The sequence below is a fragment of the Panicum virgatum genome, chromosome 4K, assembly GCF_016808335.1.
Source record: "Panicum virgatum strain AP13 chromosome 4K, P.virgatum_v5, whole genome shotgun sequence".
NCBI lineage: Eukaryota > Viridiplantae > Streptophyta > Magnoliopsida > Poales > Poaceae > Panicum > Panicum virgatum.
Window position 1 is genome coordinate 8,036,188 of NC_053139.1, and position 12,016 is coordinate 8,048,203.

General features: G+C 40.5%; 1 protein-coding gene and 1 long non-coding RNA gene across 3 annotated transcripts; both read right to left on the reverse strand.

Annotated features, from left to right (window-relative positions):
• Window positions 1–20: 20 nt before the first annotated feature.
• LOC120702947 (choline/ethanolaminephosphotransferase 1-like) lies at window positions 21–7,650 on the reverse strand. Of its 2 annotated transcripts, XM_039986941.1 has the most exons (18): window positions 7,330–7,650; window positions 6,535–6,544; window positions 6,398–6,448; window positions 6,169–6,246; window positions 5,140–5,215; window positions 5,034–5,056; window positions 4,864–4,964; window positions 3,867–3,961; window positions 3,663–3,737; window positions 3,349–3,424; window positions 2,899–2,962; window positions 2,408–2,448; window positions 2,226–2,310; window positions 1,682–1,744; window positions 1,535–1,593; window positions 1,396–1,448; window positions 750–822; window positions 21–657 (listed from the first exon to the last, which is right to left on the reverse strand). In XM_039986941.1, the coding sequence occupies exons 1-18, from the start codon at window positions 7,464–7,466 to the stop codon at window positions 636–638; spliced, it is 1,182 nt and encodes a 393-aa protein (XP_039842875.1). In that variant the 5' UTR covers window positions 7,467–7,650; the 3' UTR covers window positions 21–635. The 2 variants fall into 2 exon arrangements, with proteins under 2 accessions (XP_039842875.1, XP_039842876.1); XM_039986942.1 differs by lacking the exon at window positions 6,535–6,544 and having other exon boundaries at window positions 323–657; window positions 7,330–7,649.
• On the reverse strand, window positions 1,051–1,389 carry LOC120702948. The gene is made up of 2 exons (XR_005686591.1): window positions 1,191–1,389; window positions 1,051–1,136 (listed from the first exon to the last, which is right to left on the reverse strand). It is a non-coding gene; the product is annotated as an uncharacterized LOC120702948 (long non-coding RNA).
• Window positions 7,651–12,016: the final 4,366 nt, after the last annotated feature.

Sequence of the window (12,016 nt, forward strand, 5' to 3'; positions counted from 1 at the left end):
TACAACAACATTACCCGAGATCTCCAACTTCAATCCTGTTCAAATCTGTTTCATTGATGCAGCGATGGTCGGTGCTTCTACGGGAAGGAGGATACAAGCTGTTCAAATCTTGTTTCATTGATACAGGCTGTTGAACTGCACACCTGGGTGCTGACCTTTGAGGAGTCCGGAGGGCCTGAGGAGGATGATGTCTGGTGCTAAAGCTACTTTTCCTTTGTGTTCCCAGGCTGCGTCCTGTTGGCTTTTTCTTTGTTGGCGGTATCTAGGATGCTGTTTTTCTTTTCCCTTTCTTTTTTAAGTGCTGTTGGCTGGCCCAACTCACTTTGTACCTTAACCTTATTTGCTTTCTGGAAAAGCTGGTGATCTGTTTTCAAAAAAAAAAAACGCTATCTGTATCCTTTGATCCCTTCATCATATCTTCTAAGGGCCCTATTACTACCATACATCTGCAGCCCATAATGTACATTACACTGTCATATGACCAAGATAATAACTATGCACTACAATCCCTAGACTTCTCATCACAACCAACAGATGATTGTGGCGTTTCCAGGGACACAACTCCAGCGTTCATGGTGATGAATTGTTGCTACGTGCTAGTATTTGTGAAATAATATATCCACATTGCAACAAACTCAAGCCTCCTTCCTAGTTATCCTGTCATCAGCAGCAGCCAAAAAGAGAAAGTGATTACAAGTTGAAATATGGCAGTTTTCTTTGATAGTAGGATAACACAGAGGTTTGCAGACCTGAAGCAATAGATTCCAAGAGCATCCTTGATCTCATGCACAACCGAAACGGCAAGGTGTAGGTAAAGACCCACTGTCACAAAAATGAAATGCTGATATGTAAATGCTTATTGCGGCCCAAGAAGCAAGCAGAAGGATTGGCATAAAAGGTAACCATAACAGCAGTCAGCAGAACATAGTACAGAGGTTTGTCACATCATGTGCAGACTTTCGAGATGCAATAGTTAGATGAAATGAACAAGAGAATACCACATGCATGCATGTGGGCCCCTGACCATACCCAGTATAACAGCGATAAAAGAAAAAAAAAGAGCAGTACATTTTTATATTGCTTGTGACATTATCGTTAGTAAATGAAGAAAGACTTGACTAAACATTAGCCACTATCTCAGTACGGTATAAGTCAATCAGAAAATAAAATCTGGATACGCTTGACTAAACATTAGCCAACTATGCACTATCTGAAACGGCACCTTATAAATATACACATGCCCTTTTGTCCCACTATCCAGGGCTCCAGGTGACCAGGTGTGATACTACCGAATGGAATGGACAAGCAAAATACTAGTGCCTAGGAAGACACAGGGAGGGTTCCTTCAAATTGATCATGAGGTGTAATTATGAAACTGGAAATGCTCAAGCTCACCTGTATATGCACAATACAGAACAAGCAGCACAAGTTCATCAACCAAAGGCATCCTGTCAGTAAGAAGATTGAAACATTTAGCATAATTATAAAAGAGCTGATGTTACTGGTATTAGGTGGAACTAACAAAAGAGTTTACCCATCATTGATCTTTGCAATGAGAGCATTAGCAATCGGAAAACAAAGAAACACCAGAGACTGCAAAAGGAGTTTTTTAATTAGCATTAAATGTGACCTGCACTTGGTATGTGAAGATGAGAAGACTTGACATCAAATAAATTCATACCATGAACATCCCAGATTTTAAACCTTTCGGCTCGTCGCACAAATGAGCAAGTATCATTCTTCCCTGTCCATGCATGATTATTCACACTATGAAATGGTGAACAATAGTTCTAGAGATAAATAAAAAAGGGTTTGATCGTGGGTTAATATTTTGTGCCGGTTTTGTCCCGCAATGAAACCAACCACGCAATGACACAATACTAAAGAACATCAAGCAACTCCTGAATTTACATCTGATTAATCTGTAGTAGTCATCAGGTGCTGTCATCAGCGACTCCTGAATTTGCTTGACTCATGCTGTCACACATTACATCCAGGTGGGGTGTCTAATGGGTACGGGACTATAAAGTACTGAAGACTAAACTACTAACCACACTGAGATAACCTGCATGGGTTTCTGAGACTGCTTTGTCGAACCAAACCCCCTCTATAATAGTTAGCCACAAGGAAGTTTTGCAAATAAAGTTCAAAAGATATAAATTTTCATTGCAGTTAAAGATTTCCAGAGCTTCATCTAACAACAAAAACAAAGCAACGAAACTTACCACCAAATATCCAAAATTAAAGCCAGTTCCGATTACAAGCAAATGTGGCTGGTTCCTCATAATACTGGAAGGAGAAAGAGAACACCTGCATAAGACATAACAGGGACCTAATTATATCTTTTAGATTTCAGAGAAGCTGTATCCTATACAATAAACAAGAATAAGTTGTCCGATAACCATACCAGATAGAAACTCCAGCTAGCAGTGCAATAAAAGGAAGGATCTGCAGCCAAGTATAAAAAAGTAAAAGAATGAACACTAATGGTTTGTGGTATCTGTAGAGATAAGCAAAGTTTTATTCCTAGTTCTCATAATGTATTAATGTGAATCGAATAGGTTATATAAAACCATAGAGCATGCAACCTGAGACTGACACACATACAATGACAAAACAGCTTAGTATCTATAAAGTATAAGCTAAAGACACATTAAAACTAATGCCTAAGCTTTACAATTTAGATGCTCTAGGGGGCAAAATGCAGGAGGGAACTAGATGTCTATTGCTTTTTCAGCACTTGCAGTGCAAACATATATGAACTCAATGAAAGAAAAAACTCTACTAATGGACACAAAGTTGAAAATGCAATACTGAAGAATACACGTTTCTACATGTTTCTTAAGATCAACATTAAAAAAATATTTTTGCCTACATATCAGAATATCAGAAGCCCACCATCGCTAATGCCAGTGCCATGCTTCCTTTTCGCGCCTTCACTACCTCCTGAACATTACTGACACTGGACAACAGGAGAATCACTTGTAAGCAAAGATTAATTAAGACATATGCAACACAGTTATATTTATTTACTATTATTATCGCTTCATCTTGTGGTTGCAAAGGTTAATGGTAGAGGATGAATCAACATTTGCAAGCAGTTTTGGGTACTCACTACAAGGGATTGTAACATAATGGTATAATTGATCATCTGTAGCAATTAGCAAATGAGATGCATAGCACAGTTATGTTATCAATAATCATTACTGTCCTGTGCTGAATATCCCAAAGTCAATTGAACAGGAAGCGAATCATTCATGGAATTGGAAGGATTTATTTGCATGTACTTCCACAACAAGACCTGCTTCATGTTAGGGAACTATCGCAAAGTAGGTATAACAGACTTACTTGGATCTAACAGTAGGTATAACAGCACCCACAATCATAAGAATCAGCACAATAACATATAAGGGGATTTCAATTTCTGAAACAAGCAAAAAGAAAGAACATTAGAAACAACTATAGTAATAGTTATTTGAGCACTTGCACTTGCTAGCACACATATCCAATTGATTAAAGAAACAGATATCATACTGCAGCAAAAAGCAGAGCAATACCTATATGCTTGCAGTCAAACAACATAGAGATAAGGCATAAACTAAAGGGTAATACTGAGTTCACAGGGAACAATGGAGACATCTGATAGTTCCTACAGTACATACCAGAAAGAAATGGAAGTGGAATCCAACCAAAAATGGGTAGTGATTTCCGAAAATCCTGTGCCCACCATTCAGCGCCTAGGTTGAGAGAACAAACATAAATTGTGGTACAAGTTTTCGTTTAAGAAGAATATAATAGAATTTTCAAGAAGAAGATTATTGCACATCGAGATTTTTGGGGTTGGGGGGAGGGGGTGTGGTTGTTACCAGTAAGAAATGTAAACAAATGGGACACATAGATCAACATCAGGCCCTCCGTCGGTCCATTTATTGTAGGAAGGATGAGTGTATTTGTAAAGAAGCTGGTAGCACAAGTGCAAGTATTTATTAAAAGAAACATTCTAGACACTATGAAAAATTAAAGATTAACAACACCAGTCCAACAATACATGAAGCAATGGTTGGAACCAGTAAAACAGAAAAAATGAACATCCATTTTTTTCTCAAACGCACAGGAGATCTGGAGTCATCAACTACCCACCCACACGCGCACATACTTAACAGAAATAAAAACGGCCCAAACAACAAAAGCAGCAGGTCTTAGAGGAAGTTTTTGAGGTCCCCAGCCTACTGCCTGTCACACCAAAACCTCCATTCACTATGGACAATGAGAAAGTAGCGATCATCTACCACTGTTTAAAAACTAAGCCTTCTAGCCTGCCTAGGTGACCCTGAGGCTCTAAGCAAGATCCTCTTGTCTTTTTTGAAAACTGTACAGCGGGGGAAGCCCCCGCTGTAAGATCCTCTTGTCTAGCGCCTGATCACCGTCTAGCCCGCCTAATCAGTGATGATGCATACAGAACCACCCCACTGTCCGTCTAGAGCCTTAGCGCTTTTCAAGACACTGTCATCTTTAGTGATAAGAAAATGAAAACACATGCCAATTACCAAGGTGTTCCCCAGCTATTGTGGAAGTTATCATGAGGGTGGCAATCCAAGCACAGCTATTTTGTCACTTATCATATTGTATTCCATGGAGTACAAAACAATGAGATGCAAAAGAAATACAATGACATGCACAATAGATAACATTACAGATAATTGAATACCACAGGGGGTACGAAGCTTACAAGCCTAGTAACTAACATCGCAAATTTAACCATTTGATCCAACGATCAGAAAACATAGTAAGGAAAAAGAGATCAAATCATGCTCAAATATAGAATATGTTCCACACCAAATGAGTAGAGGCAAAGGGTCTTACTGTTCCCAGGTTGCAAGATAGAACGGGACAGCAGCAACCACCCAGAAACAGAATGTCCATCCTCCACACATCAAGGTGCTTCCAAGGGCCAAGGCTTCAAACTAACAATGAATCAGAGAAATATCTCAAAGATCAAAGGAGGACAAGGTGAAAGGGCTAAAAATCCTTACAGCACAGGCAAGTGCATCACATCCTGTAAAATAACAATTCCGAGATAGTAAGATAAAATACTAATATTGAGAAAAGAAACAGAAAATGAGGGCTAGAAAAAGGTACCATGATCAAAAAGTTCTCCAAGAGGACTTGATGAGCTAGTACGCCTTGCTTGTTTACCATCAACAGCATCAAAAGTCTAGCACAGAGGCAATATTATTCCATTAAAGAAGATGCTATAAGGAAATATTATGCCATTACCACTCTATCAAAATTGCGAAGAAGCTGCCATCATAGTCTTCACTTTATTTAGACAACTTATGAACTTTTTTGCATACCAGCAGACAAGAAAGCAGGTTCTGAACTTTTTTTTTTAATGTCCATAAGCAAATATGACGCAAAAATACATTCAGCAAATAATATGAATATGGACGGGCTAGAGTTTGCCAAGTAAAATTGTCCATATCTGAAGATAATAAGATATTATGCCACAGTTGTGTTGGATGTTGTAAAAGGTAATGCATGACAGTATGAGCTCAATAAACCAATTTAGCAACACAAAGTTCAGTAAGTTTTAAGATATATGGTTATATCAGACCCCTTCTAGCAACACAAGACCATCAGAAAAAGCACAGGGTAAGTGCTAATCAGTATCAAGCCAAAAGAGTAGTTTGCTCTCATTTGACTACAACAAAACATTTTGTTTACTTTTCTGTCAATGACTGCTAATTTTGACCACGCCAAAGCATGTAAAAATTGAATCGAACCTTAACAATTAAAAACTTTCTGGACCTGCAATTCACCTGCAACTAAGCTAAAAATAACTGTTCTGCAAAAGATGACATGGAAATCAAAATTCAACCACCTAGAGCAATTGCACTTCTATCCATAAGCTATGCTATTTACTCATTAGTCAGACACTATTACTACACTTGCATTAACACTGACACAACACCCTTGTTTGCGGGGTATTGTCTCTCTTGGTAGGAAATTAAATTCTAATATAGGAAAAGCAGGGTCATTGTAAAACTTTCAAACTAAATACTTCTGCATAAGCGGTGCGTTAATCTTTGGTAATTAAATGAGGGGGAAATAAGAATCATAACGAAGACATAATTGGCCATTTAGAATATTATCATTGGTTTCACAAACCTGGTACAAGAAGAGAAGTAATCCATGGGCAAGATGGACCCACCTAGGTGGAGCAGTGTCAAGACGAGGTGAATATATCTGCAGAATTGATTACCATCACAATGAGTAAGAAAAATGAAGGGTGACGTCATGAGATATAGAATGCATCAAAAGAAGCACAGGTGGGATCTTTGTAGCTAGGTAACAGCATCACAAAATTGCAACTAATTCAAGCAAGGAAGATGCTTACATAGCCAAGCAGCGCTGATAGAACTAGAAACGTGAATCCTGTAAGTGTGATCTGAAATGTTGGAAAGCATAACCATGTGTTGAACCAGATGAGATGAATCCAACCAGGAAGTGACAATGTAACCATCAATCTCTTACCATATTTGGTCTATTTGTGAATCCGTGCATAGAAATTTAGAAGAAAAAAAAAGTTAGTACAGAACTTGTGGTGAGAAAAAAAATATGTCAGTACAGAACTTGTGGTGAGAAAAGAAAGTGCAATATGAAGCATAATGTTTGCATAGGGCTAATGCTTAATTTACTAATAGTCAGATGTCTGCAACATGGGGCCTAAGAGTGCTTTGTTTTCCAGGCTGCAATAGCTTGGCTGTATTTCTGAGTCAGCTCGCACTCGCAAATTTGATCTATGAACAACAGTCGTGAAACCACATGTATATTTTCCACGTGCACCCACAAAAAAGGAGAATCTCTTAGCAGCAATTCAGCGTATACAATTTATTCTTGCTCTGCTTACAGAAATTGCCATAGAATCCATTGGCTACTGAAAACAGTATAATAGCCGGACAAGTTGCAAATGCACAACTTAATTTTCTCAGCCATATAATTTCAGATAGCAACCAGAGGTCAGTCCTATCAATCCCCCTACTTCTTAAGTGTCTGCTTAACTTCGGAATATTCCCTCTCGAAAATGATTTTAGGCGGAATACCGTACGCAGCGTTCTGGACATTTCCAGTTCTCCACAGGTTCCACTACACAGCACACAATCAACTCCTAATCGGCACACCGTACTGACCAGGACACTTGTTACTGGACTTACAAGTTACAAGCTAGGAAAACGCAGCAAGCCAGCAACTACTCGACCAGTAACTACCCACGCAGCAGCGAGCGCCTACCGAACAGCGGGAGGGAGGGGGAGGAGAGGGGCTACTCACGGCATCCAGAGCGGGAAGAGGGTGACGCATCGGCTCCAGAAGGGCTGGAGCACGTACTTGGCCACCACCGAGCGGTCCTCCCCGCTGTACCTGTACCGCTTCAGCGTCTCCACGCCGTGCGCGCCGATGAACCCCATCCCTGCTCGTCCGGGCTCGCGGCCGGGCCGGGCGGCGGCGGCGGCGGACGGGGGGCGCCCGGGCCTGGGAGTATGGAAGCTCCTGGAAGGGTCGAGAAGGGGGCGCGGTTGCGGCGGGGCTGGAGGAGAGTGGAGGGGTGGGGGTGGCGGCGCTGGTTCCGCGAGATCGCGAGGAGCCCAAGGGGGGGAGCGGATCCAAGGCGTGGGATATTCGTCACGCGTCTTTTGAGTACGGGACTCGAGAACCTTTTCGGGCTCGACGGGTGGACGACACCTGTCCGTTTATTCAAATTTAGTGAAGGAAAAATAATTCAGAGCGGAGTAGCGGACAACCGACCATGGATTGCTCCCTGCACGTGCCACGCTGTCTCAACATGAGTTTCAAAAAAAAATTGTAGGCATTAAATTTTATATCAAATTAGCAAAATTTGCTGAAACGGTGGGATTGTTATAAGAAGAGACCAGAGAGGGGGGGGGGGGCACTTGGTGGGCGATCGCGCGCTAGGATAGGATGAGTCCGCGGCGAACACGTGCTGCGATCTACTACTGACGCACAAACTCAGCAATTAGCTACTGGTGCATAGTGTGTGCACATGCAACAAATGATGTTCTCATTTTTCTTGTCTAGCTTTGATTATTATTTCTCTTATCTAGCTTCTGTTAGCACTTCGGCATATTTTTTTTGCTTTTCCCAATCCCTTCGCGACAGCGGGTGTGTGGGAGATAATATGGGCGGGGAATTGCTTTTACACCTATATGGATGTAGAAGAACTTAAAAAATATTTTCATATATCATCTTAACTATTTGAAGAAGAATAATCGGCAATGAACAAGAAAAAAACATCAAAATTAGCTTCGTGAGTTTTAATAAAAAAATAAAACTCTATACGATATGTATTATAATATTTTCACATCCAAATATATAATCACTTTAAATTGACAAAAAAAATTCAAATACTCATGGGTGGGGTATTCAGAAACTTTCTACATCTCGATTTTTCAAAGTTACATGTCAAAAACTTGGTACATATCAAACTTTCAAGTAACACTATAAAATCTTTGTAATTGGAAGTGGAAGAATTTTATACTATATATTCAAAACTTTCTACATCCCTAGCTTTCAATGTGCTACATATCCAAATTTCAAGTCACATGTCAACCAGTGCACGCATAATAAAAAAATTTCAAATAATATGTTCAAATGTTTGTACATATCAAACTTTCAAGTAACATTTTAAAATATTTGCAATTGGAAGTGAAAATCTTTCAAAATATATTTCAAACTTCATATATCTGCAGCATTGAAAGTTCTTACGTCTCCAACTTTCAAATCACATGTCGAAAACTTTGTACCCATAGTTCAAACTAAGGTTGCTAAATTCACCTTGATGAGCCTGGAATAGCACCTTGTCGAACACTAATAAAAACTTTGTACATATCAACTTTTAAGTAATATTCTAAAATCTTTGTAACCGGAGATGAAAAACTTTCTACATCTCCAATTTTAAAATTTACACATGTTAAAAATATTGTGTTCCAAATTTATGAACTTCATACTTTAAATTCAGGAACTTTGAAGCCATTAGTCAAAAACTTGTTAAAAATGATAACTCAAAACTTTGCACTCCAAAATTTAAGAACTTACATTTCAAACATTGTACTATGAATATACAAAAACTTTGTAATTTCAAACTTTACCCTGCAAATGATAAAAAACTTTCTTTTGAAATTGTAGGTTCATATAGGCTAGTTCACCCTAATAATGTAAAAATTTTCGTATGCCTCAACCAAATTTGCCTTTAAATTCTGAAATCCAAGAACTCTGTAGGCCTAGATAATATAATTACAACTGAAAGCTAACAACTAAAAAAACACAGTGACCAAAAGGTATTGTTGAATGTGAATTTTATTAACTTTTGAATGACATATTCAAAACTTTACACATGATTTTGTGAAACTTTCAAACCACATACCAAATACTTTATACCCTGAACTTTCGTGTTATATATTTCAAACCTTCCTATTTATGGAGAAAATATTTGGAATGTGCTAATTAAAATAAAGTATTCCCTACTTTCAAGGTATATGTAGGAGACTTTGTAATCGAAATTGAGAAATTTTTGACTTTTAATGCTACATAACAAAAAGTACATGAATACCAATATCAGATAAAACTTTGACCCCATATGTTGAAAACTTTCAAACATGAATTCTAAAACTTTAAGCCAACACTTAAAAGGACCAGACAACATATATTGGATAAATCTTTAGACATGTATGTTGAAAGCTTTCAAGAAGGAACCCTAAAACTTTTAATAATATATAAAAAAAACTTTGATTGAAAGTATATAAAAAAATTCTGAGCCCGCCATAATCCTATATGCACATGAATTGAGTGTAGCTCAGCTTGTAAGGTTGTTTGTGGTGGAATGTATCCATCCAAAATTCGAGTCCTCAACTTAGCATATGTGCTCGTATTTTTCTATATTTATTTTAGGAATACTGATGCTTTCTTTTAGTGGTAGGCGATGCATCTATTGACAACGAGATGTCTGTAGTGACTTCGTCGGTCTTGGGATCTATTGGCTCAGTCTCTCGGATGTGCTTATAGAGGTAAGGTTGCGTGCGTGTATTTATTGGAGGAGTATACGACTATACATACATGTAAGTCTGCATCTATACTGTGTTTCGTAAAAAAAAAATTATACACACGACACTAAAACTAAGAAAAAAGGTGAAAAATAATAGGCAAGAAATAGATGATGTGAGGAGATCATCACTTGAAATAGTTAATATGTTTACAGAGTCACGTAGAACTAGCAAACAAGATTCATTGGGAACTGTTCGGCGGGACATGCAAGCAGCGCACGCGCGCTAAGTAAGGAAATTGCCAGAGAGGGCTTCATGAGACAGGAGAGAAGTTTCAGCCTATGAGGTTATTGTACTTATTGAGCTCGATTACTAAGTTTTCAATTTTAATAACTATACAATGAAATGATATACTGAGACTGAGACTGATCTTATGGAGTAAAAGCAACTCTAATAGAGCTGCTAAATTTGGGTGAGCAAATGTCTATTTAGAAGCCCACTTCTAAATTTTACTCACTCAAATATGAGCCTCCATTCTAGCGGGCTGAGTAAATTAGACTTCTATTTTTCCAACTGACAACTAGGCTCCACCTGTCATTCTCCACTCCCAGTCACACTCGTCCGCGCGTCGCGTCGGCCCTGTGCCGCCGCGACAACTTTATGCGCAACGCGCAGTCAAAAAACACGCGCCTCCAAAAGTCGTCCTCTTCCTCCGCACGCCGGCCCAGACCGCGAGGGACGCGCGCCTCCCCTGCTCGTGTGGCTGCTCGCCCGCCTGGTCGACTTGGAGTCCACGCCGCCGCCGCGAGATCCCCGTCGCCGCGATGGAGGTGAGTGTCGTCCGCCGGCTCCTCCAGCTCTCTCTACCTTGCGCTGCCGCTCCCGAGGAGGCGGGCTGCTGTCCTGCTGAGCCTCGGAACTCCCCTAGTACGCGGCGGTGCTACTGCTGCTTGCGTGCCTGGCGCCGGCGGGCTCAGTCGCCGGAGGCTTTGCTTGGTTTGGGTTCGAAATGTCCCACCGCGGTGGGTGGCATTCTGCCTGCGAATACTGCGTGACTGTGTTGCTCCCGTTTGGACGGTGGTTGCGGATTTTTTTTTCTGCTAGATTTGGTGTGCTCGGGCCCTCCGGCGGCGGCGGCGCGCGGAGCTCCCTCCCGCGCGGTGCGGGCGGAGCTCGGCGGCGCCACGAGCGGAGCTGGGGAGAAGAGCAGAGCACGGCAGCGGATGGCGATGAAGAGACGTAAGCTGGGGAGAAGAGCGGCGGCAGGACGAGGCGAGCTCGGCGGCGTGGCGGGGCGGGGCGAGGGCCGAAGGGATCAGATCAAGATGAAGGAAAATGAAAAAAAGAGAAATTGGTGGAGCCCACAATTGGCAGCCCAAATAGAGGGCCACCAAATTGGGGGTGGGGGGAGAAATTTGGAAGTCCTACTAAAATGGCACCCTATTTGCTCCCCCTGCTGGAGATTGATTTTTGATGTCCACCGACTAAATTTTCATATGGCAGGCTATTTGCTCTCTCTGCTGGAGTTGCTCTAAGAAAATCAACAAGAGAGTTTATAGTGAGAGACGAAGATGGAGATAATTAGTGCCAAATACCATTTTGGCTAATCTTGTTTTGGCTAGTGCGGCTAATCTTGTTTTATTATGCTTTCGGTGCAGCAGCAAAAGCATACTTGGCAGATTACTGCGTGTCTGGCTACAATGGCATATGGAATAACTAGCATTCAGCTGAAAACTAAGTCCAAAATACACTGGACTGGTCTACATTGAGCTGCTCTGGGCTGGAGTTGTTGCAGGGAGTCGCAGTCGTGCAGCGCGGTTTTTTTATTTTTTTATTTTCATTTTTTATAAAAAATATATTTTTGTTTTCGAAATTTACAGGAATATACATTGTAGAGATATTTGGTGTAGTGAATGATCTCAGACTGCCTATGCCATATATCTCCGGAGCAGCGGCAGCGG